The 22,844-nt window shown below is 44.0% G+C and overlaps 1 protein-coding gene and 1 pseudogene across 1 annotated transcript; one reads left to right on the top strand and one right to left on the bottom strand.

Moving 5' to 3' along the window:
- The first annotated feature begins 1,818 nt into the window (after positions 1–1,818).
- On the top strand, positions 1,819–6,247 carry LOC111842847 (uncharacterized). The gene is made up of 6 exons (XM_072717065.1): positions 1,819–1,851; positions 2,021–2,368; positions 4,154–4,504; positions 4,826–4,945; positions 5,714–5,760; positions 5,916–6,247. Exons 2-6 carry the CDS (start codon positions 2,062–2,064, stop codon positions 6,039–6,041), a joined length of 951 nt encoding a protein of 316 aa, XP_072573166.1. The 5' UTR covers positions 1,819–1,851; positions 2,021–2,061; the 3' UTR covers positions 6,042–6,247.
- Positions 6,248–9,206: 2,959 nt separating this feature from the next.
- The window catches only part of LOC140593192 (uncharacterized), a 35,949-nt pseudogene continuing 22,311 nt past the window's right edge, over positions 9,207–22,844 (bottom strand).

Raw genomic sequence — 22,844 nt, 5'->3', positions numbered from 1 at the left:
CACATTCATGGTTATGTACAACTGTCTACTGTTTCTGACATTATCTGTTGCTTATATCATGTTGATCAAAATGTATTATTCTGGTTCTCTGTTGAATAACTAGCCATCAGTTCCTTGCATAAATCATTATGTGCAAAATGGTTGAACCGCTTCTCATAATCCATCAAGCATATTTTCTATAGATTTCTGTTAATTTAATAATTATTGACTTATTTTGTAAATGTGTCCTGAATTTATTGCTCTTGGGTGAATCTTGACTTTCACCAATGAGGGGAATGTTTGAAATGTTTAATCAACCAATGATCCACCAGGTCTCTAATATACGTCAGAGGTGCATCATATGAACCTTCAATTGTCAAGGATATATATTAATATGATACAACACAGTGTTACAGTTTTTGACAATGGAAGAACATCATGGACCCCTAGTCCCCATTTCTCAAGGCAATTCAGGGGCTCTACTCAGCATGGAGGTGGAAGGCTTACGATGGCCAGCCACATACTCAGATGACCCTGCTGGCTGACATGGATGCAGCATGTAAGGAAATCATAACAGACGCCTGTAGAGGCAGATAAGACATTACAAAGGATTCTTTCTGCGCTGCTTTGCAAGGGGAAATATCCATTGTGATGTGGATGAGAATCTGTGGCCCGACAGACAGGAATGTCAGGAGGTGTAGAAAGACTGCACTGTAATTCCCCATAAAGCGCTGCATGTACAGTTCTGCCGAAGTGCTGATTCCTACATTTACATTTCTAGTTTTGTATTTTTTTTCCTTTATTTTATGCAGTGCTGTAAATCAGTCTTATCTTTTTGTTTTCTGAATCGTAATGACATGGTTTGTCAAGAAATTACAGTATAAACAGTAATGTGTAACCTCCGGACATTAATTGACTGTTGAAATTGATATATGCCATACAGAAAAAAGTATTTTCAGTCATTAGCATCAAAACCATTAGCCTTAACTTACTTTTGGAAATACCTGCAGAGTACACTGTTATATTGAAAGTATGGCTAAGCAATTTGACTATCTTATTCGTGAACAATGAAACAAGGACTTGTCATTCTGATGGCACTGACATGTTCATTGACATAAATATTTTCTTTTGAGAGATAATCTATGGCTTTTTTGCAGGCAGTCCATTTGTGTGGTGTTGTTTGTACGAATTGTTTTGAGAAATGCACTTACAGTTTTGCAGATGTTAAGGGTGATTCCAGAAATTTACCAAAGCAACTGAGAAAAACTGTAATGTCGCTAGAGAGTGGCAAATAAACTGATTCACCATTTATTCTCATGTACAGCACTTAGAATGCTTGCTCTAAATGCAAATGTGTAAATGTAAGCAGTAAAGCTACAATTTAAACTCTGCATGGTGGAAAGAACACAAACTCTCTTTTGAGTGTGATTAGAAGATCTAATACTTTGGAAAACTTAACAACTGTATTATATGAGACTGTCTAATATTAGATTGATAACAAAAGACTGAGACTGTGCTGAGCTTGTCTGAGAGAGATGATTAGCAAATGCCCTCCCACAGTGTCTCAGCACTCCGTACAAAGAACTTCATATGCTCAGTATCTGTTCCTCTTCATGTAATTGTTCTAATTTTAACTGGCAGTTAAGGAGTAAATTAATACTGTAAGTGTAGGTTAGAATGCCTTTTCACTATTACTTAAATTCCTGTCTGATCAGCCAATCAAATCAGCCTGATGTGTATCTTGTACCTCTCTGTTTCCTGCCCTTTCATTCCGACCACGACCATGACCTCTCACTTAGCAGCAGAGCAGTTTATTCTAAACAAGTGGAACCACAAAGATGTTCAGACTCTTTGGTCTTCTCATTTTCATTAGTAGGGTCCTAAATTGTAAATTATTTTTTGATTTTAATATTTTCATATATCTGTATGATGTGATCAGTGGAATAAGTATTTGGCCATTTAATCTTCATCATAGTTAATAGTTATTTTGCTTACTGTTATGATGTATGTCACGTTCATTTGTGTTTTTCTGTTTTTCCAGATACTGCACTGGCTGTGGATGTTGTTCAGCCCAGTCTCCTGATGAGGGTTCAGCTTGGAGACAGTGTGACCCTGACATGCTTCTGTCCAGAAGAAACAACTTTTGTTGCTTGGTTGAAGCAAGCTGTAGGTCAGAAGCCCCAGCTCATGGCGAAGGCAGTTAACTTTTTGCCTGGTGAATTTTGCAAGGAATATAAAAACATAAAACGTTACTCCTTACGGAATGCAAAGGGGAGTTTTAACCTCACTATTTCCAATGCGGAGCGGTCAGATTCTGCAGTGTATTATTGTGCTGCTGTGTTTCTTCATGAGGTCACCTTTGGGAATGGAACCTTTGTCATAATAACAGGTAAATGAGATTCCAGGTATTTTCATATTTGCTTTATTATACTGTCAGTAAGATTATTCCCTGTAAAATATTTTTGACAGTTGAGTTGTGTGATATTAAATTAGCAAAGATACCTGATTGTCTGCTTTGCTCCATTAATGTTTTTCTAAATAACATTAAACAAAAATCATATATTATTATTATTATACAGTTTGTTACATTTTGCTTGCTGTCAGTAATCTTCAGCCAAAAGCCTAACCTTCTCTTTATACAGATGTTAATGTTACACATTGCAGCCTCTTTAAAACAAATGTAATAAAAAATGTTTGAGTTGAATTATTTTTAACATTATTTGTCTCAGCAAACAGTGTATATTTGCTCAGAAAAGAACATGATTTAACATAAGAATCAGGGATGTGCACCATTCAGAAATGAATTGAGAATGGCCCTTAAATTTCAGTTCATTTTGTTAATCTCAATTAAATTTGAATTGTGGTTGAAAACAGCATGTGGCATTGCAATTCATATTTGAATTTAAGGAAGTAGAATGAAAAATGATTTGGATTCAAATAAGTTCATATATGTACTGTAGATGTAGCTTTTAAAAATACAGTCTATTATTTAAATATGAATTACATATAAACACATTAACATTTTTATGTATCATTGTAATAAAAATGTTATCTTATTCAGAATGAAAAAATGCAACATTTGAAGTGTCAACTAAAATAATAATTGAACTGTCATTTTGTGTACCATGGTGGATCTGCTCATAGGAAAAGCAGAGTGTCTCTTCTCAAAAGTTAGTGTTGGCTGCAGTGACTGCAGTTTCTAACCTAAGAAACGTCCCAAAGTCTTTTACTGCATCAAAAGTCAAACTAGTCCCTATTCCTGTCATGAAAGCTTCACATAATGTCAGTGTTACCTGAGCCAACCATGTTTATCAGAGGATGCCAACCCTTTGGCTGCAGCTTCCTCTGCACATGCTGAGAGAGTCTTCAGTGTAGCAGGAAACGATTTCAGGCCAGAACATTGCAAATTAAATTGTAAATCCTTTGCAGATATTATGCTGACTAAATAAAATAATAATGAAAAATTAGACGTTTATTGGAATAAAGCATAATTGCATTTGCCATGACATTTTGCTTTTTGCCGTAGTGCTGTGGTTGAACGGAAAAACTTACTTTTCTACACATAAGAAAATAAATAGGAGCAACTACATGAAACCAAGTAATTCCTTTTAAATTCCTTTTACTATGTATACTTCTTATTTAGTGTTAAAAAAAGAGACAAACTGTTAATCAGCAAACAGTAACAAGTAAAGATAATACATTTGGCTCGTGAATCAAATCATGCAGGTACTACAGCAGAATCCTCAAAAATACTAACACACATCAACAGCTAAATCTGCAAAAACAATAAATACCTTCCTGTGGAAAACGGGCAACTTATTCCAAATGGATATTGATAAAATATAATTATGCAAATATAATGTACACTTTACACACAATTTTTTTTTAAGTGAAAAGGATTAAATTATTCATCTTCCAATTCATGAATGCAATGAGGCACAATTCATCATTTCTGAATTTCGCTCAATCCTGATAAGAATATATACCAATAAAGAGTAATACAATAAAAAAAGATTATTATTTTTCTCCAAGAAACTGGTGATTTTTTGGATTACTACAGCAACACCACTTTGGGTGCCAAACCTCTCCAAAATCAATAAGAATAATCTTTGAGGATCTGTATTTTCCATTCTTTCTCTCAAAGGGCTGTCATCATAAACATTTTGCTTTTCAGGTAAAGACTCCAACAGCAGGACTGTGGTACAGCAGCCTGTGTCTGACACAGTGCAGCCAGGAGACTCTGTGAGCCTGCAGTGTACAATAGAGGCTGGGAGCTGTGCAGGAGAACACAGTGTTTACTGGTTCAGACATGGATCAGGAGAATCCCTTCCAGGAGTCATTTACAGCCACGGAAACAGGAGTGATGAGTGTGAGAAGAGCCCTGAGGCTGGATCTCCTACACGGAGCTGTGTCTACAGCCTCCCCAAGAGGAACCTCAGCCTCTCTGATGCTGGGACTTACTACTGCGCTGTGGCCATGTGTGGGGAGATGCTGTTTGGGAACGGCACACAGCTGGATATAGATGGTAACACCTAGTGTGGAGAGTATATCTGCATCCTCAAACTTTTATTTTGCTTATTCTGCTATTCAGACATTTATTTCTTATTTGAATGTAATGAATTTTCAAATTCACGTGCATTTTCAATAATTATTAATTTAATAATTATTGAAAATATTACTTAATACAAATTGTTAAAATACCGAACGTTCATGTCAAAAATTGACTACAGTACTTACAAAACAACTGCTGCAATTTCTTATAAATTTTATCTTTAAATAATGTGACTTAACCAAAGAGGAAATGTGTCTCTATATCATTATGCTGAAATCTATTTCTTTGTTATAGGCTATCAGAACCTGTGGGATCCTCTTCACTCTGGCTTGCTGATAGTTTTATCTTGCAGCATTATTCTGAACGTTGCCCTCATTTGTATAAGATGTAAAATGACCTGTACACACTGCGCAGGTACGCTGCCCGGCTTTATGCTCTCAGAAGAAGGACAAAAAAAATTGTTCAAATTACTGATTTGCTTATAACAAAACAGAATTAATACTACATAAATTTTCGCATTAAAACCACTCTTGTGGGAAACACAATATCCCTTATTAAAATCCTACCTAATTTATTTACATATCTTTAGTATTTTGCAAAATATACTGAAATATACAACACATGTTGCAGTAAGTTGCATATCAATAACATTTATTAGTCTGCCTGGCCCTCCTGTCCCCTCCCCAGTGTGGCCCTAATGAGCCACTCCTGTTGCTCATTGTCCCCTCGTTAGTCGTTGTATATGTCTGTCACTGTGCCTGTCACTGTGCTCATCTTCCCGGATCTCGGTCTGACCCTGAGTCTTTCCCCTGCTTGTTCCCTGTTCTCCTGTTTGCATCCCTCATGGTCGCGGTTTGTTTTCCCCATAACTGTTAATGTTTTGCCTAATAAAGCCCCTCTCCGTTCACCTTACGCCAGCCCACAAGTCCTTCCTTTCCTTGTCATGACACTTCAAATCTCTTCGAATCTTCTTTATAGCAATTCTGCTATATGTAATATATCATAACAAACAACACATATCTAAACATGCACACTGAAACTGATAGAAATCATTTTTAGGTTGATTTTGTGACAAAAAGGAGTGTAAATTCCCTCCAAATTTAGGAATGTTACCCAACCACTGAATTATGAATTATATTGTGTGCAAAATATATATGTTGATGTATTATATATTTTAAACAGATCAGAAAAACAGTGATGTATCGAAAGTGGAATGGTCACATAAGCAGGTATGTAATAAATATTTCAAACAATTAATTACCAGTAACAAAAAAAAACTTAAAATGATTTCCATCCTGGGATCAGCATTTTAAATGCTATTTGTGCATATAAGTAATAGAAAACCAATTTTATCCATCCTATTCTGCCATCTTTGTCTCCACAGTGCCATGACGAGGACACACTGAATTACGCTGCCCTGAACCTTAAGAACCCAAAACCCAGGAGACAGAAGAAAGACGGGAATAATGACACTCTGTATTCTGACCTCCACTACAGGGATTATGAATAAAAATGCTTCTCATTCATGTTAGTTATACAGAGTGTTCAGGGTGTAGCTTTAATAAGGTTCAGAAGGAGAGCAGGGGAGCCAGTGCTTCTGAGACTGGATCACTGGATTTTACGGAGCACCAGTGCTGAGTTTGGTGTCAGTGTGTTTGGGGTGAATTTTTACTGGAAGTGCAAATGTTTAGGGGCTGAGGGAGGGGGAGAGGGGAGCCATAGAGATTATTTCTTCATGACATGGCGGGAATAAGTGGCTTTAATGTTGCGAAAAGGCTGAGTTGCTGCAATCAGTTCTTTGAAGTCACACATGCTTACTTGTCTCCCTTGTATACCATGGTGAATGGTTTGGGACAAACACACAGGGACAGATTGATGATATTAAACAGACTAAAGAAATTGAATGAAAATTATGTGTTCTTAAATTAATTTTTCATTTAATTATGTACTGTATATGTTTTTTAAGTAAATGCCTGTATCATTAATAATGATGTGGATGTTTTCTTTTGTTTTGCTTTGTGCGGCATGGTGACACAGTGCTTAGCGCTGCTGCCTCACAGTCAGAAGGTCCTGGGTTAGATCCCTGGGTTCCCGCGCTGTCCCTGTGTTTGTGTGTGGTTCTGCTGGGGGCTCCAGTTTTCTCCCACAGTCCAAAAGTGTGTGCAGTAGGTTAATTGGTGAATCTAAGTTGGGCCTGTGAGTGCTGGTTCCTGCCTGCGCCCCTTGTTCCTGTGACAGGCTCCAGTCCCCCCTGTGACCTCATTTGGGATTAAGTGGTGATGGAGTTTTGTTGTCCTTTTATTTTGGCCTAATTTTTTTACAAAAGTACTTATCTGCTTGCATTTTACTGATGTGCAATATTACCTTCCATCTTATCTGATACCTACTATAACGTTATAAAGTGGATCGGATGGAATTAGAAATTACCCACACTGTGGATAATTCAGGGACAGAAATGCAGCTAATCTCCCTTTGCTAGGACTGTGGGTGGAAACAGGAGCACGGAGAGGAGCCTTACACAAACATAGGGGGAACATGAGAATTACACCCCCAAGCAGGGAGGTGTGAGATCACAGTTCTGTCCAACGAGCCACTGTGTGACCCGTGTTGGAAAAATTTCTGAAGGTTGTGAATATGCCAATCCTGTTTTAAATTAAGTTTAGGGTTTGTAAGGGAAGAATTTAGACTAACAGAAACCATACTTCAGTTTGATTACAACATCAACTTTACAAAATATACCATCCATCCATCTTCCAGCCTCTTATCATGCCCAGGGTGGGGGGGCTGAGCCTGTCCAAGGCTGCACAGGGCACAAGGCCGGGCTCCACACAGATAGGTGTGGGGGGGGGGGGGGGTGCCAGTGTTTCACAGGGCGCGCATGTACACACAGTCACTGACATAAGAGTGACTACCTACTCAGCCACTGTGCTGCCCCACAATAAACACAAAAAGTAGGAGCATTACTGTTCATTTAACAAGACTGCTTACTCTACAGTCTGTTTCCAACATGCAATTCAAAAGCAGGGCTGGACAGTAATGAAGTACATTTACCTGAGTATTGTACTTAAGCACATTTTGCAAGGATCTCTGCTGTACTTGAATATCATTTTTTTTTTTTAAACCTGTCACTTTTACTTCACTACATTTGAAAGACAAATATTGTAGTTTTTACTCAACTATATTTCCATGAAGGTTATTCTGACTCATTGCTTTAAAGCACAGCTTTGATGTTAGAGGACAAATTTTCTTTTCTAAAATGTGACAGAGCATATTGTGTTCGTCACAGGAGAAAAACCAATCACAGTACACTACTCCTGCGCTGCCAGTCAAGATGCTGGTGGGCAGTAATAGAGGTGTGTAACTGCTTTGGTCGTTCTGTTTATTTATTTTATTTCCTGAGGAAGTTGCATCTACAGCAATTCCACTGTCTGACTGATGCATGCATGCTCTCTCTCTCTCTCTCTGTCTCACACACACACACACAGGTTTGTAATTACATCTTTGTGGGGACTCTCCATTCATTTCTGTGGGGAAAACTCTAATCACAATATGACCACCTTAACCCCTATCCAGCCCTAAATTTAACCATAAGTAACTATACAAAATATGAGACTTTTTTACATTTTTATTTTTTTGATTACATTCACAGATCATTGTGGGAATCTGAAAAATTGTACATTTGGTCCCCACAATGTAATATGAATATAATACACACGCACACACACACACACGCACACACACTGCTAGAGCTGTGTAAGAACACTACCATGCGCTTTTGTGAGGGTGGGGTGCGGGATGTTAAATAATAAGATGAAAACGACAAGGGCTCTACTTTTGTTGAGTCAGTTGTGTTTCTATAGTCATTGTGTCATATTCCACAAGCTTATTATTCTACAGGATCTACAAGCCAGTCAGTGCATTCAGGAGGGTGTTCAGGAGTCATTAGGTTTGGAAAAATGTGTTGCATTAAAAACTTTCACTTGAAATTGACAAGGAGTATCTATACTTAACTCAAGTAATGAAGTTGTGTACTTTGTCCACCACTATTCAAAACTGACATATAGGTGTAAGCTATTTTCATTTGTTTGTCTGCTGAGTGCTTCTCTGCAGTGCTGCATACTGTATGTTTCCACTGGTTAGACACAGCACAGGAAGACTGACCCACTGACTGCACTGTGCTGGGCTCACTTTTGCAGAGAGTAAAAACCACACAGAGAGAACAATACCTACTTCATGTAAGACCCTGTTTCCTCTCTACCTTACCCAGATCATGCCTAAGAAGTAGTTGAAGTACATGGAACAGAATGTACAGCTTTCATAACAGAACTTTGGAAAAGCAAAATTATCATCAGCCCACATCTCTAACCACCACACATCCTAGGGCTCCCATTTATTAGGGTACATTTTAGTTTTATTCACATTCTTTTTATTCACACTGAAAAATTCCATCCATGAATCTTCCAGCATGTATCCTGGTCAGAGTGACGGGGACGACATCCAAAATATCAAGTGTGATTTAAGGCCAAGACCTTGAAGGGGAGAGTCAGAGTCAAGACTGAGGCTTGTTACAGCAGCAGTGTGGCGCAACACAACAAACAGCATCATTCTGAATGTAAAAGAAATGTATGTATATATACACAAATATGTGTTTGAGGATGCAGATATAGTCTCCACACTAGGTGTTACCATCTATATCTAGCTGTGTGCCGTTCCCAAACAGCATCTCCCCAAACATGGCCACAGCGCAGTAGTAAGTCCCAGCATCAGAGAGGCTGAGGTTCCTCTTGGGGAGGCTGTAGACACAGCTCTGTGTAGGAGATCCAGCCTCAGGGCTCTTCTCACATTCATCACTCCTGTTTCCATGGCTGTAAATTACTCCTGGAAGGGATTCTCCTGATCCATGTCTGAACCAGTAAACACTGTGTTCTCCTGCACAGCTCCCAGTCTCTATTGTACACTGCAGGTTCACAGAGTCTCCTGGCTGCACTGTGTCAGACACAGGCTGCTGTACCACAGTCCTGCTGTTGGAGTCTTTACCTGCAAAGCAAAATGTTTATGATGACATATATATATATATATATATATATATATATATATATATATATATATATATATATATATATAAAAATAAGAATATATCACATATAGCAGAATATTATACAGTAGGAATATTACAATAGGAATATTACCAAAGGAAGCTACCACACAGGGAATAATGCCCTGGGTCAATGCAATGTAATATTGCACATCAGTAAATAAAGAGGAACAATATTGCATATCAGCAGCAGATAGAAACTGTATCAGATGACAGTGAACAGGGGAAAAGTTCAATGAGCAGAGTGCAGATTATAAAGCCTGACTGACCTGCGGTAACGTTCCGTCACACACGCTGGGTGTCTGAGTCTGTTACTGAAGGAGCTGCCCCGGGCCTCCATAGTCTGCTGGGGGGGTGAGAGGTGTCACATAAAATCACTGACAGCTTTGTTATCATCCTGCTCTCACACATCTACTCTACAGGCTCCCCCCCCCCCCAGCCTAGCCGGCCTTCTTTACCAGTTTGCTTTGTTTCCTTGGCTCCCTCTCTCTAATCCCTCCTCCCAAACAAACCGCTGCGTATAATATCACTGATGACACTACGGTCATAAAATGTCCATAGCAATGTCCTGCACACACCAAAGCACTTTAGTCTTCTCACCAAATGGAGATGGCCCTGGCCCTGGCAGATTACTGCCTTCATTATTGTTAAGGAGAACAAGCAGGTCTTTGTAGGAACCAACCATCTCAATGACCAGGCCCTGGATATTTACTGGCTTAGTCTGTGATTTTCTCCTGTGGAAATCTATCAGCATCTCCTTCATCTTGCTGGTATTTAGGTGGAGGAGTTTTAGCTAACAGCAACTGACAAAACACAATAGTTCGTAGTAACAAATGCAAACACAACTTTGTGACACTTGAAAACACTGCATGGACTAAGTGGTTCGTCAGCTCAAGATACAGTAAGAAATGTGGGTACTTTTATTGTTATGGTATTATTATTATTATTATAATTTTTATTATGTATTGTTTAATTGTTTTTCTGATTTACCTGCAAATTTAAGGACAGAATTATGGAATGAATCTCATTTGTGACCTGGAAACTGCCTGTACTGGTTCTCTGTTGAATAGTCTTAACCCCCAAAACATCCAGGCATTAGTTCATTCCATAAGTCATTATATATACAGTATTAACTATATATATATTCCCATTGTAGGGCCATACAACACAGAGCATCTCCACACCTTCTTAAACACCCTCTGCAGGGATCTCCTCCCTGATGATGAGAGGGGTCTAAGCATGTGGACATTTGGGATGAGTTCAGAACTAGATGGTCAGCTGTGCAACTTCCAGTCTGTAGGCAGACTCATCGCCTTTAATCATAAACACAGTAGTGTCACCTGCAATATTCAGGATCTTCACAGACTGATCTCTGGAGCAGCACTGATTTGTGTAGAGACTGAAGAGAAGGGGGAGAGCACACAGCCTGGAGGAGCTCAGTGCTGAGGGTCAGCGTGTCTGATGTGTGCTGTAAGCATACAGATTTCCTGCATATGTGGAACATTTTCTTTGTTCTGCTGTTTAAATGTGTTGTTGACACTACAGTCAGTAATTTTCCACTAGCAGTCTCACCTCTGCATTTTACAGGAAGACTGACCGACTGAGAGCAGGGTGTTTGTGTCACACGTCTCAGTGAGCGAAAACCACACAACCATCAGGTCCTCAGCTCAGTCCCTCTGCTTCACTAGAAAAACCACAAAGGGTATTTTTTTTTATCTAAAAGGGGGTGAGAAAGTGAGATGTTATTGACAGCATGAATTCATCTACTAACATTTCAAATTCAAAGCTAAAAAGAAGGATGTCCAGGATGTCAGTAATAACACTTAGTCAATATCAACAGTTTGGGTGCAATAATGTAGAATTTTACATAATTTAGTTAATATCTTCAAGATACCCCTTATGTTTGGATGACAGCGTTACAGACTCTTTCAACCAGTTTCCAGATGTAGCCACCTGGAATGCTTCTCCCACACTACTGAGGGAGTTTCCACAAGTTCTGGGCTCAGGTTGGCTACCTTGCTCTGGTGCAGGGGAACACCCTGGATGGGATGTCAGACCATCGCAGAACATATCAATTTAACTGCGCAAACATCCCTAACTGCTACTGCATTTCCAATCAGATTATGGTTTGATCCATACATTTAGAAACATACACTCACCTAAAGGATTATTAGGAACACCATACTAATACGGTGTTTGACCCCCTTTCGCCTTCAGAACTGCCTTAATTCTACGTGGCATTGATTCAACAAGGTGCTGAAAGCATTCTTTAGAAATGTTGGCCCATATTGATAGGATAGCATCTTGCAGTTGATGGAGATTTGTGGGATGCACATCCAGGGCACGAAGCTCCCGTTCCACCACATCCCAAAGATGCTCTATTGGGTTGAGATCTGGCGACTGTGGAGGCCATTTTAGTACAGTGAACTCATTGTCATGTTCAAGAAACCAATTTGAAATGATTCGAGCTTTGTGACATGGTGCATTATCCTGCTGGAAGTAGCCATCAGAGGATGGGTACATGGTGGTCATAAAGGGATGGACATGGTCAGAAACAATGCTCAGGTAAGCCGTGGCATTTAAACGATGCCCAATTGGCACTAAGGGGCCTAAAGTGTGCCAAGAAAACATCCCCCACAACATTACACCACCACCAATAGCCTGCACAGTGGTAACAAGGCATGATGGATCCATGTTCTCATTTTGTTTACGCCAAATTCTGACTCTACCATTTGAATGTCTCAACAGAAATCGAGACTCATCAGACCAGGCAACATTTTTCCAGTCTTCAACTGTCCAATTTTGGTGAGCTCGTGCAAATTGTAGCCTCTTTTTCCTATTTGTAGTGGAGATGAGTGGTACCCGGTGGGGTCTTCTGCTGTTGTAGCCCATCCGCTTCAAGGTTGTGCGTGTTGTGGCTTCACAAATGCTTTGCTGCATACCTCGGTTGTAACGAGTGGTTATTTCAGTCAAAGTTGCTCTTCTATCAGCTTGAATCAGTCGGCCCATTCTCCTCTGACCTCTAGCATCAACAAGGCATTTTCGCCCACAGGACTGCCGCATACTGGATGTTTTTCCCTTTGCACACCATTCTTTGTAAACCCTAGAGATGATTGTGCATGAAAATCCCAGTAACTGAGCAGATTGTGAAATACTCAGACCGGCCCGTCTGGCACCAACAACCATGCCACGCTCAAAATTGCTTAAATCACCTTTCTTTCCCATTCTGACATTCAGTTTGGAGTTCAGGAGATTGTCTTGACCAGGACTACACCCCTAAATGCATTGAAGCAACTGCCATGTGATTGGTTGATTAGATAATTGCATTAATGAGAAATTGAACAGGTGTTCCTAATAATCCTTTAGGTGAGTGTATACTCCCAATATACTCTCCTCACTTTGTCATTTACTGTATGTCTCTCCAGGGGCACAGTACGGGCATGAGTACCCTGGCAGATTCAGGGGAGGGCAGCACTTTTACAGGGACCCATGATTATGTAAAATCATATGTAAATTGGGCAGAGGAGCCTAAGGTGACATTTAGTCAGGGTTTCCAGAATTTCTAGTTATGCCACTGTTACTGTGTTTTTTTGTTCTAGCCACCAACAACTCTGGGGTTGCTATATCGCCACCTGGTGGTGAAGACATCAGATAAAATATGTTTATGTATAACAGAACCAAGGGGTTCTGAAATCCAAGTGAAGAGTTAGCAGGTTTAATTAATCGTAACCAGGGATGTCAGTCATGTAATCTGTGAGTTGCTGGATAAAACAGAAAAAGATCTGAAACATTGCAGGGCTAGAAATATACCAAACTCTCAATCCACATCCTGGGTGACAAGGGACAACTGCAGGCTGATGTGACAATCTCTCAGTGACATTTACAGCATTTTATATGTCATCAATATCACAAAAGTGGATTAAAATCAATAATCTGAAATCCTGTATGAAACTAAATACAAGAAAACAATTCTGAGGTGAAACCTGCCATGGTATGCCCTAGCACTGGGACCTACAGGGCACTTATCAGCGCCGCCCCTCCCTACATACAGAACACGCGCTGTGCGTAGGGCCCCACGATCCATGGGGGGCCCCATTTTCCGCAAGGGGACGCATTCTCTGCAAACACTCAAAGGATGCGCTTTGCTGCCGTGAGGCGCACGTAGAGCAGCAAGTCAGCCCAAGATAAAAAAAAGAGATGAGTAATCTGACATCGCATTCGTTGCCGCAATGATTGACAGCATGCAGCATCTGACCAATTTGTGGTCAAATGCACCGACAGGCAGTTGGATCCATGCAGGTGGAGAGATGGCCTCCAAACGGCAATATGAATCGGGAGCAAGCAAAAGAAAGAAAAAGTCAAAACAAGAGGAGGCCCGTGCTTCACTTGAAGGTGGGTGTGTTGTTGAAACAAAAGAAGCCCTGCTAATCATGAGACAGAAAGAGAGGATAATTCTGTAAAACTGGAGATTAAATTTTCCAGCGGCCCTGATTATCATTTATTGAATGTCTTGTTAACTGCATATACATTCACCTCTGTTGAAAAAGGAGTGGTTAATTGACCAGTTGGTGGTCGTATGTTGTCTCAGGTTTATAGCCTATCAATCTATGTGTCACGTTCGGGTATGTCAGCAAGCAGGGAGGCAGGAGAGCGAGCCAGACTGATGGGTAATCAGGAGATTTAATGGTGACAGGAGAGACAGGCGTGGACATCAACGGACAACACAATGACGGATCTGCGTAGACTGACTGAGACAAGGACTAAATACTAAATACAAGCTACGGGTAACGAACCACAGGTGAGAACAATCAGGGATGAACACGAGGTAACAATGACAGAACTGGGGAATACTGACTGAGACACGGACTAAATACTCAAGACTAGCCAGAAATAACAGGACACAGGTGATCACAATCAGTAATTGACACGAGGTAACGAGGGGGCGTGGTACACATGAGGATCGTACGGAGCTGGGCGTGACAGTAGGAATATAGAACCTGAGTACAAAATATAAAAATAAGTATATAAAAATATTTAAATCTAGAAATATCATCAAATCATATTGAATATTATTATTAGTTGTAGTTGTATTTGCATTAATTGCATTTTAATCTTTGTGAGGCTAGTATTTACAGTAATTTCATTGTGTAATTTACCATTAAGACCTAAACAAATCTTAATTGTCTGCTTGTATGATGGATTTCTTGTCATAACAGGGTCAATGCTGAAGTTTGTTACTAATGGTGACACAGAGCCAGTGCCCAGTACGTCACAAGGGCCATCAAGCACCATGTCTGCTGAAGCAGCATTACCCAGCACGTCACCAGGGTCATGAAGCAACATCTCTTCAGTTACAGATGCTACTATCATTACTCCGAGTGCACAACCAGTTGATCCTGCTCTGTGGCCAGCACGCCTATCAGACGTCGATCGGGTTGAATTTGTGCGCCGAGGGCCTTTTAAGGTTGTGTCAGACTTCACTTTCCCTAAGACAGGTGGAAGACGTATTCATAGTAATCACTTGCAAATGGAGACAAGGTAACAAGAAGTTGGCTTGTGTATTCAAAGCACAACACATCTGTATTTTGTTTTGCTTGCAAACTTTTTAGTGTTCAAGACAAAGCTGACTACAGAGGGCCTTGGTGATTGGCCAAATATTAATGCTGCTTTAAAGAGTCATGACAACAACTCAGAACACACAAAATCAATGCTTAATAATGTAAAATCAATGTGCATACTGGACAAACTGGAAGAGCTTCACATTCCCTTTGACAATTGCAGAGGACAGGCCTATGACAATGGGGCAAACATGAAAGGGAAGAAGCAAGGTGTACAAGCAAGACTGCTCAACAAAAACCCAAGAGCCCTGTTTGTACCTTGTGCTGCACATACCATGAATCTTGTCATAGTGGAAGACTGACTCAGACAAGGACTAAATACACAAGACAAACTGAGTTTAACGAGCAACAGTTGAGAACAATCAGGCATGAACACGAGGTAACGAGGTGGGCGTGGCACACACAAGGATCGTACATAGCTGGGCGTGACACCTAGTCTTCAAAAACAAAACGTTCTGCAGTCCTATAATATAAAAAATAAAATCCATAACATAAAATAACAGCACTGGACACAGGGCACTTCCTGAAAGTGCAAAACATTATAAAGATTAGTCAATGCTCAGCATTTGGGACTTGTAAATAAGAACACCATTTGAATGACATGAAAAACATCACAAGCACTGGTTTTAGCATTTGGGAATTTTTGGGGTTTTTGTGCAAGAACATCAGTTGATCTACATGCTCTGGTTTGATAGTGGATCTTTTCGCAGTGATAACATCTCCTGCAGTGGAGAAAACATGCTCTGTAGATATGCTTGTGCCATGGATACATAAGTATCGTTTTCACAGCCAAGATGTGGCCTCATGTACCTGCCACCAATTCAAGGGGTCCTCATTAAACTTTTATTAATTTCAAAACATTTTGGTGGAGATATTAAAATTTACCTGAGCTAATAATTCCTACACAAAGGTACTGGATACTAAGTGACCTAAAGGGGGCACATGGGATGTGGCGGCATGTGAAGAGATGAAGACGCCGATAAAGTATCAAAAGGCTAATAAAAATACAGAAAGATGTAAAAAGAGAAGGAGTAAGGAAATGGAGGTTCTGGGGTTATTTAAGGCAAAGGGAGCAGAAAGCGATGGAAAGGGTTTTAAATGAGAAGCAGGTCAGAGAGAAAAGTGAAACAAAACAGAAAGAGATACGGCCGCCGTCATAACAAAGCCAGTACTCATTAGTGGAAGCCCCCCCCCCTTCATACCAGGGCCAGTTTCCAGTGATAGAAGGGAAGGTAGAGTTCTGGGGGGAGGTGATACGGAAGGATGAAGTGACCTGGGAACAGAAAGAAACAGCAAGCTGCAAGGTGTGATTGGTGGTAATGCAGAAGGGCTGATGCATCTGCTGGACACCCCTTACCCTCCATACAGAGGAAAGTGTCAGCTTCAGGAGAAGGAGAGAAAAACAGAGAGTGAGGAAGAAATAGAGGAAGAGTAGGAGGCAGAGCAAAAAGTTATGTGAAGCAGGAGGTCGGTGAGGCCCCCAAAAGGGTATTCCATGTTCCTGCTAATTGTATAAGGAGCACAGACACAGTACGTGCCGTGGGCAGGACAGGATCTGGAGGGCCTGCTTCTCAGACTCCTGGTTCTGGTAGACGGAGCCGAAAAGTGGATAAAAGCGTTTGATGAGGAAACTATGGGGTGGCTCCTGGCGTTAGGGAACATACAGGTGGTTCAGGCTTGTGTCCTGGGGCTGGATGGGATGGAGGGGGGGCTGCGAAGCAGTGGCCTTGTCACAGATCAACCCCGGGGATCCCCAACTGACGTCAGGAAGACCACGCCTCCAGGGATTCCTTGATCCACCATTCTCCATTTAAACAAGCTGTCAGCTTGCAGTTTTGCGCTGCTATATCAGGTTGTCCGGTTTCTCCGGTTTCAGTGTAGTCACCTACCGCAAGCTGTTGCAGGTTATTTCCAATTAAGGGAGACTATTTTAGCCATCGGATCTTGCACTCCGATGCGAGATCTTGTAGAGTTTTTTCTGAGTTCGAGCGTTTTCCAATTTCCGCCTCTCTGAATTTTCTGACCTGTGTTCTGCCTTATAGACCCCGAGTTTCTGTTCAGCCCCATTGATGTCTGACGTGAATCGCCTGACCCCTGCCTGTACCCTGACCACGAGATTTGCCAAGCCCCAAGATCGACTCCGCACATCACCCGACCCCAGTCTGCCCCACGACAATGATCCTGTCAGCTTCTTGGGTTTTTGGTGTTCTTTGTTCTCCGTTGTACTACCTGAACAACAAACTGCCTTTTTTCATAATTAAAGGAGTTTCTTTACATCTCATTCCGCGACAGCATCCTATTTTTCCCTACAAAACCTTCCAGAAAGATCTCGCCAGAGGAAGATGGACCCAGCGGATCAGGTGAGCGTCCAGCAGCTGGCTGACGCCTTAGCTACTGTAGACAAGGCACCCTCCTGAGTCATCAGCAGACAGACATCGGTGCTGTGGGAGAATCCTTGGATTCCCTCTATGCGGGATTAACAGCGCTGGCAATGGAGGTGTAGCGCATTCAGGAGACGCGACCCGCCGCTTGGCCGATCGCTTCTAGCGAGCTTCGTATTCAGCCCCCTGGCCAATATAATGGGGAACCAGGTTCGTGTAGAGCAGTGGTTTTCAACCTGTGGGCCGCGGCCCCCTAGTGGGCCGCGACGGTATTGCAGGGGGGCCGCCAATTATTATTAATAGAAATTGTAATATTGTTAATATAATAAAAAATGTCTAGTCAAAATCAAATAAATCATAATTTGATATATAATGAAATAAATTACCAGTTTATTCAATAAAGACAATTAACAGCCTTGCTTCCGAGTACTTAGTTAACCCGACACAAAAAGCGGGATCGTTTAAATTCTTTTGCAGTGGGCCGCGGAAACATATGTGTTTGGCTGTGTGGGCCGTGAGTTAAAAAAGGTTGGGAACCACTGGTGTAGAGCATTCCTGTCACAGTGTTCCCTCGACTTTGAGTTTCAGCCCTCCACGTTCCCTTTGGAATGCTCTAAAGTGGCTTATATTATCATGGCTCTGACCAGCTCTGCGAGGGAGTGGGTGACTGCTGCCTGGGACTCTGGTGCTTCGTTCTGCAATTCTCATGCCCGGTTTCAAGAAGAGATGAAGCGCGTCTTCGATTGCTCGAAGCACGGAAGAGAGGCAGCACGAGAGATTATGCAGCTTCACCAGGGTCATCGCATGGTATCAGAATATACCATACAGTTCCAAACCCTCGCGATGTCCTACGGATGGGATTCTAAAGCCTTGTATGATGCCTATTATAACGGGCTGGCTAAGGAGATTAAGGACGAACTAACCACACGGGAACTTCCTGAATCTCTGTCTGCACTTACTGACGTGGCTCTAAGGGTGGACATGCGGATTCGACAGCGCAGCAAAGAGCGTAGTACCCCGCATCCTGTATCTGAGCACAGTTAACCCTCTGGAGTCGACGGCATTGTCGGCAATGCCGTGTACAGGTATCTTTCTTGTGTATTTCAGTTCATAACTCGCTGAAATCTTATTATAGAAACATGAAAAAAATGCTGACTAAATCCGTAATGTCTTCTTTTCAAAACGTCCATAGTCGAAGTATTAAAGTTTTTAAAATTAGGTTAAATCGGCAAAAAAGCAAACCATGTCACCTACTGTCACGCCCCGCTCCGTCCGCTCCCGATGTGTGCCACGCCCACCTCGTTGCCTCGTGTGATTCCCTGATTGTTCTTACCTGTGATTCGTTACCCTTAGCCTGTCTCTTGTATTTAGTTCGTGTCTAAGGCCCAATCCCAATTCTATTTTCTACCCCTTTGCCTACCCCTCACCCCTTCCCCTTGCCCCTTGAAATGAAGTGGAAAGGGGTAGGGTTAAAAAATTTCCCCTAAGAAATGGGACACCACTACTACACTGTTATACGTCATCATCCATTGTCACTACCTCCTAACGTTACGTCAGAGGACATGCGCCGATGTTTATCACAAATTCCAATATGTCGCCGTCAGCATCGTAGCATGTAAAGATTACTCACTCCCAAAGTTTTTTTGCGCCGTATTTGGACTTTAAAAACAGATGTTCCTTTTCACCTCGAAAACGTATTGAGCCTTCGGGTTTCCTCAGCTGTCCCTATACAGAATATAATTTACAAAAATGTTGTCATGTTGCAATAAGTACGAATAGTGTAAGTACCGTTCATTTACATGTACACATATGGCCGTAAGCAAAACAAAAGAACGCGTTACAACATGCAGTCAGTTACCGGGTAACGTTATATGACATAAAAATATATTTCCTAATATTGTGCAATCAGTGCTATCCGCAAGCAAACTTTAGCGATTTTTTTTCAAACGTTTCTTTACAGAACATCACCGTAAACACAAGATTGATGGTAATATACATGTAATGAAAAAATGGCATAAAAATCCTTATTAATGGCAAAAATTACTTAACATTTATGGGTCTGCTTGCTCGAGTGGGCAGCCATGTTGTAAATTTCTCTTAGCCCTTCGTTTGAAGTGAGGTCCCGAAAAATCTTCGTTTCGAGGGCTATCTAGCCCTTCCCCTTACCCCTACCCCTCCAATCAAAAGAGAATTGAGACACCCCTACCCCTACACGTGAACGCGCCAAACGGAGGGATAGGGGTAAGGGGTAGAATTGGGATTGGGCCTTAGTCAGTGTACCCCAGATCTGTCATTGTATTGTCGTGTATTGTCCGTGCTTGTCCGTTTTTGGTTAATTAAACCCAGTTTACCTGAAGTCCTGGCTTGCTCTCCTGCTTCCCTGCTCGCCTCCTTCACCAAACGTGACAGATCTCTACGACAACACAGCGCGGCAGACCGAGCACCAGCGGCTCGGTCTGCTGCAGGAGGCTGTGTATTGGCGCTCCCAGCCAGAGGTACTGGAGCACCTCCTCATAAAGGAGCGCCCGCCCGGACAGCAGTACCCGCTCCAGCGGGCACGCAAATGCCTACGCCGCCTGCGTGAGCGTCTCACGCAGCGGAGAGACGAACGCGTTGCCTGGAGCCTGGGCAACGTGTTCGCGGCGGCTCCGCCTTCCGCCGCAAGCGGAGAAAAGAAGCGGAGAAAGAAACGAGTGCAGCAGGAAGACACCCCGACTCTCTTCTTGGGTGCCTGCTCACTCCTCCCCGCCTGGGACGATGCCACTGCTGCCCGCCTGGCCGGCTTCTACCCGGAGAAGCTGCTTCCGTTAGAGGCATATCCATACCGGCCGGAGCGTCTGGGGCAGGCCGGCATACGTGCCGTAAGAGACGCTATACCACGGGTCTCTAAAGCTCTTAAAGGGGCAGCGCCTAGTTGCTCGGCTCCCCTCCTGACGCCCGTTCCGGACCTGCCAGCGGCTACACCTGTTGCTGCTGCCGCCGCTCTGCCCGCAGCACCGCCTGCTGCTGCCGCCGCTCTGCCCGCGGAACCGCCTGCTGCAGCTGGCACCACTCTGCCTGCGACACTGCCTGAGGTGGCCGCGGATGCGCCCCCTGCTGGCCGCGTGATGGCGGCGCCCGCCACGGCGCCCCCTGCTGGTCAGGAATTGGTGGTGCCTGCTGCAGCTCTGCCCGAGGGCTTGGCTTCGCCTCTGCCTGCAGCGGAGGAAGCCGCTCTGCCTGTGGCGCCCCCTGTTGGCCTCACGCCTGAGGCGCCCCCTGCTGGCCGCACGATGGAGGTGCACGCCGAGGCACCCCCTGCTGGCTGCGTGAGGGCGGTGCCTGCCAAGGCGGCCCCTGCTGGTCGCACGCCCGAGAGACCTGCCGAGGCGCCCCCTGCTGACTGCACGCTCAATGCGCCTCCTGCTGGCTGCACGCCAGAGGCACCCGCCGAGGCGCTCCCACCTGAACTGCCTGTCTCGTCTGTCTCGCCTATCCTGCCGGCACCTGAACTGCCTGCTCTCTCGTCCTGCCCGCGGCCCTGCCTGAGGCCGCCCCTCCTGTCACGGCCGCGACTCTGGCTGCCCCGCCTGCGGCCACGCCCGCGGCTCTGGCTGCCCCGCCTGCGGCCACGCCCGCGGCTCCGGCTGCCCCGCCTGCGGCCACGCCCGAGGCTCCGGCTGCCCCGCCTGCGGCCACGCCCGAGGCTCCGGCTGCCCCGCCTGTTGCCTCCTTAGAGGCCCTGACAATTGTCCGCCCGGCTCTGTCCTCCCTCCCGACTCCCTCGTCCTTACCCCGGCAAGGCCGACGCCCCCCAGGACCCCGCCTTTCGGTGTCCCGTAAGGGACGGGGACATAGGCGTCGGGCCCGGGTCCCACCCGCCCTGCCCCCTGGCTCGCCCGTTCGGCCCCTGGCTGTGGCTCGGTGGCTGCCTGCGGGTCCTCCGGCTCGGGGTCGGCGGTCTCCGCCGGGTCCCCCCCTGGGTCCTCGGTCTCGCCTCCGGGTCCGTGTCGGCCGCCTCCCGGCCCCCCTGCTCCGGCTGAGCGTCGGACGGCGCCTTCGCCGGCTCCGGCTGCGCCTCCGCCTGCCGCGGCTTCCCTCTCCTGCCTGCCTGCACTGGTGTTCCCTTCTGCTCCCTCTGTCACTCCCTCGTCCCGTTCCCTTGGCCCCTGGGTGGTCCCCTTCTGTTCCCTTCTCCCTCTAGCCTGCGGCCCCTCCGGCCGCTGCCCATTGCCCGCCTGGGCTCCCTCGGGCTCCCCTTTGTCCCCCTTCCGTTCCGGTCTCCCCTGTCTGCTCCTCCTCCCTTCGTCCCGCCTGTGTCTGTTCCTCGTCCCTCTGTTCACTCCTGGCCCCTTCGTGTCGCCTGTGGGTGTTCCCTCCGTGTCTCCCTTTTCTGTCTGCCTGTCTGCGTTCCCTGTTCTCTGTCAGGTCTTGTTGTTTTTCTCGTCTTTGTTCCTGTTCTGTGTCTCTGTCCTGTTTCCCTGGTCTCGTTGATGGTTTTGTTCTTGTCTTCCAGGTCCTGTTCCCCGGTCCCGTCCGTCGCCTCCTCTCGGGTGCGCGCCTTTGGGGGGGGGGTTATGTCACGTCCCGCTCCGTCCGCTCCCGATGTGTGCCACGCCCACCTCGTTACCTCGTGTGATTCCCTGATTGTTCTTACCTGTGATTCGTTACCCTTAGCCTGTCTCTTGTATTTAGTCTGTGTCTAAGTCAGTGTACCCCAGATCTGTCATTGTATTGTTGTGTATTGTCCGTGCTTGTCCGTTTTTGGCTAATTAAACCCAGTTTACCTGAAGTCCTGGCTTGCTCTCCTGCTTCCCTGCTCACATCCTTCATCAAACGTGACACCTACCTTTGTTTTACCTGCATTGGTGATACATCCCCTTCAGCGCCATAAAGGGGGGGGGAGGGATGTGACCAGGTGTCAATGGCTCATTCATACATATTAAAGTTGCTACACATTCAATGAAAGGAGCAAGAAATAGTGACATGAGTTAGGTTTTTCTTATTTATTTATCCAATAATAAATTGGTGAGTTCGGAGCGACCACACTATTTACTCTTGAATTTAATATAAAATTAAATTAAAATAATAATAATAATAATAAATTGGATACACTATTTAGTCATCTTCATGTAGCTGTAACCCTCCCGCTGCGTTGCGTTGGTCCGCCTGCCTCCGGTCCGCGCCTCAATGCTCTGCGTTGTGTTTGTATGTGTTGGGTCAAGGGGCGTTGGGCAGGA

This window comes from Paramormyrops kingsleyae, chromosome 10 (genome assembly GCF_048594095.1).
Source record: "Paramormyrops kingsleyae isolate MSU_618 chromosome 10, PKINGS_0.4, whole genome shotgun sequence".
NCBI classification, from domain to species: Eukaryota; Metazoa; Chordata; class Actinopteri; order Osteoglossiformes; family Mormyridae; genus Paramormyrops; species Paramormyrops kingsleyae.
This window is presented reverse-complemented; position numbering and strand designations above follow the sequence as displayed.

Excerpts from the sequence above, each read along its gene's own strand:
- LOC111842847 (XM_072717065.1), top strand. The coding sequence starts at position 2,062 with ATGAGGGTTCAGCTTGGAGACAGTGTGACCCTGACATGCTTCTGTCCA. Across the intron at positions 2,369-4,153 it reads AACCTTTGTCATAATAACAG|GTAAAGACTCCAACAGCAGG; the intron begins GTAAATGAGATT and ends TTTGCTTTTCAG. Across the intron at positions 5,761-5,915 it reads TGGAATGGTCACATAAGCAG|TGCCATGACGAGGACACACT; the intron begins GTATGTAATAAA and ends TTGTCTCCACAG.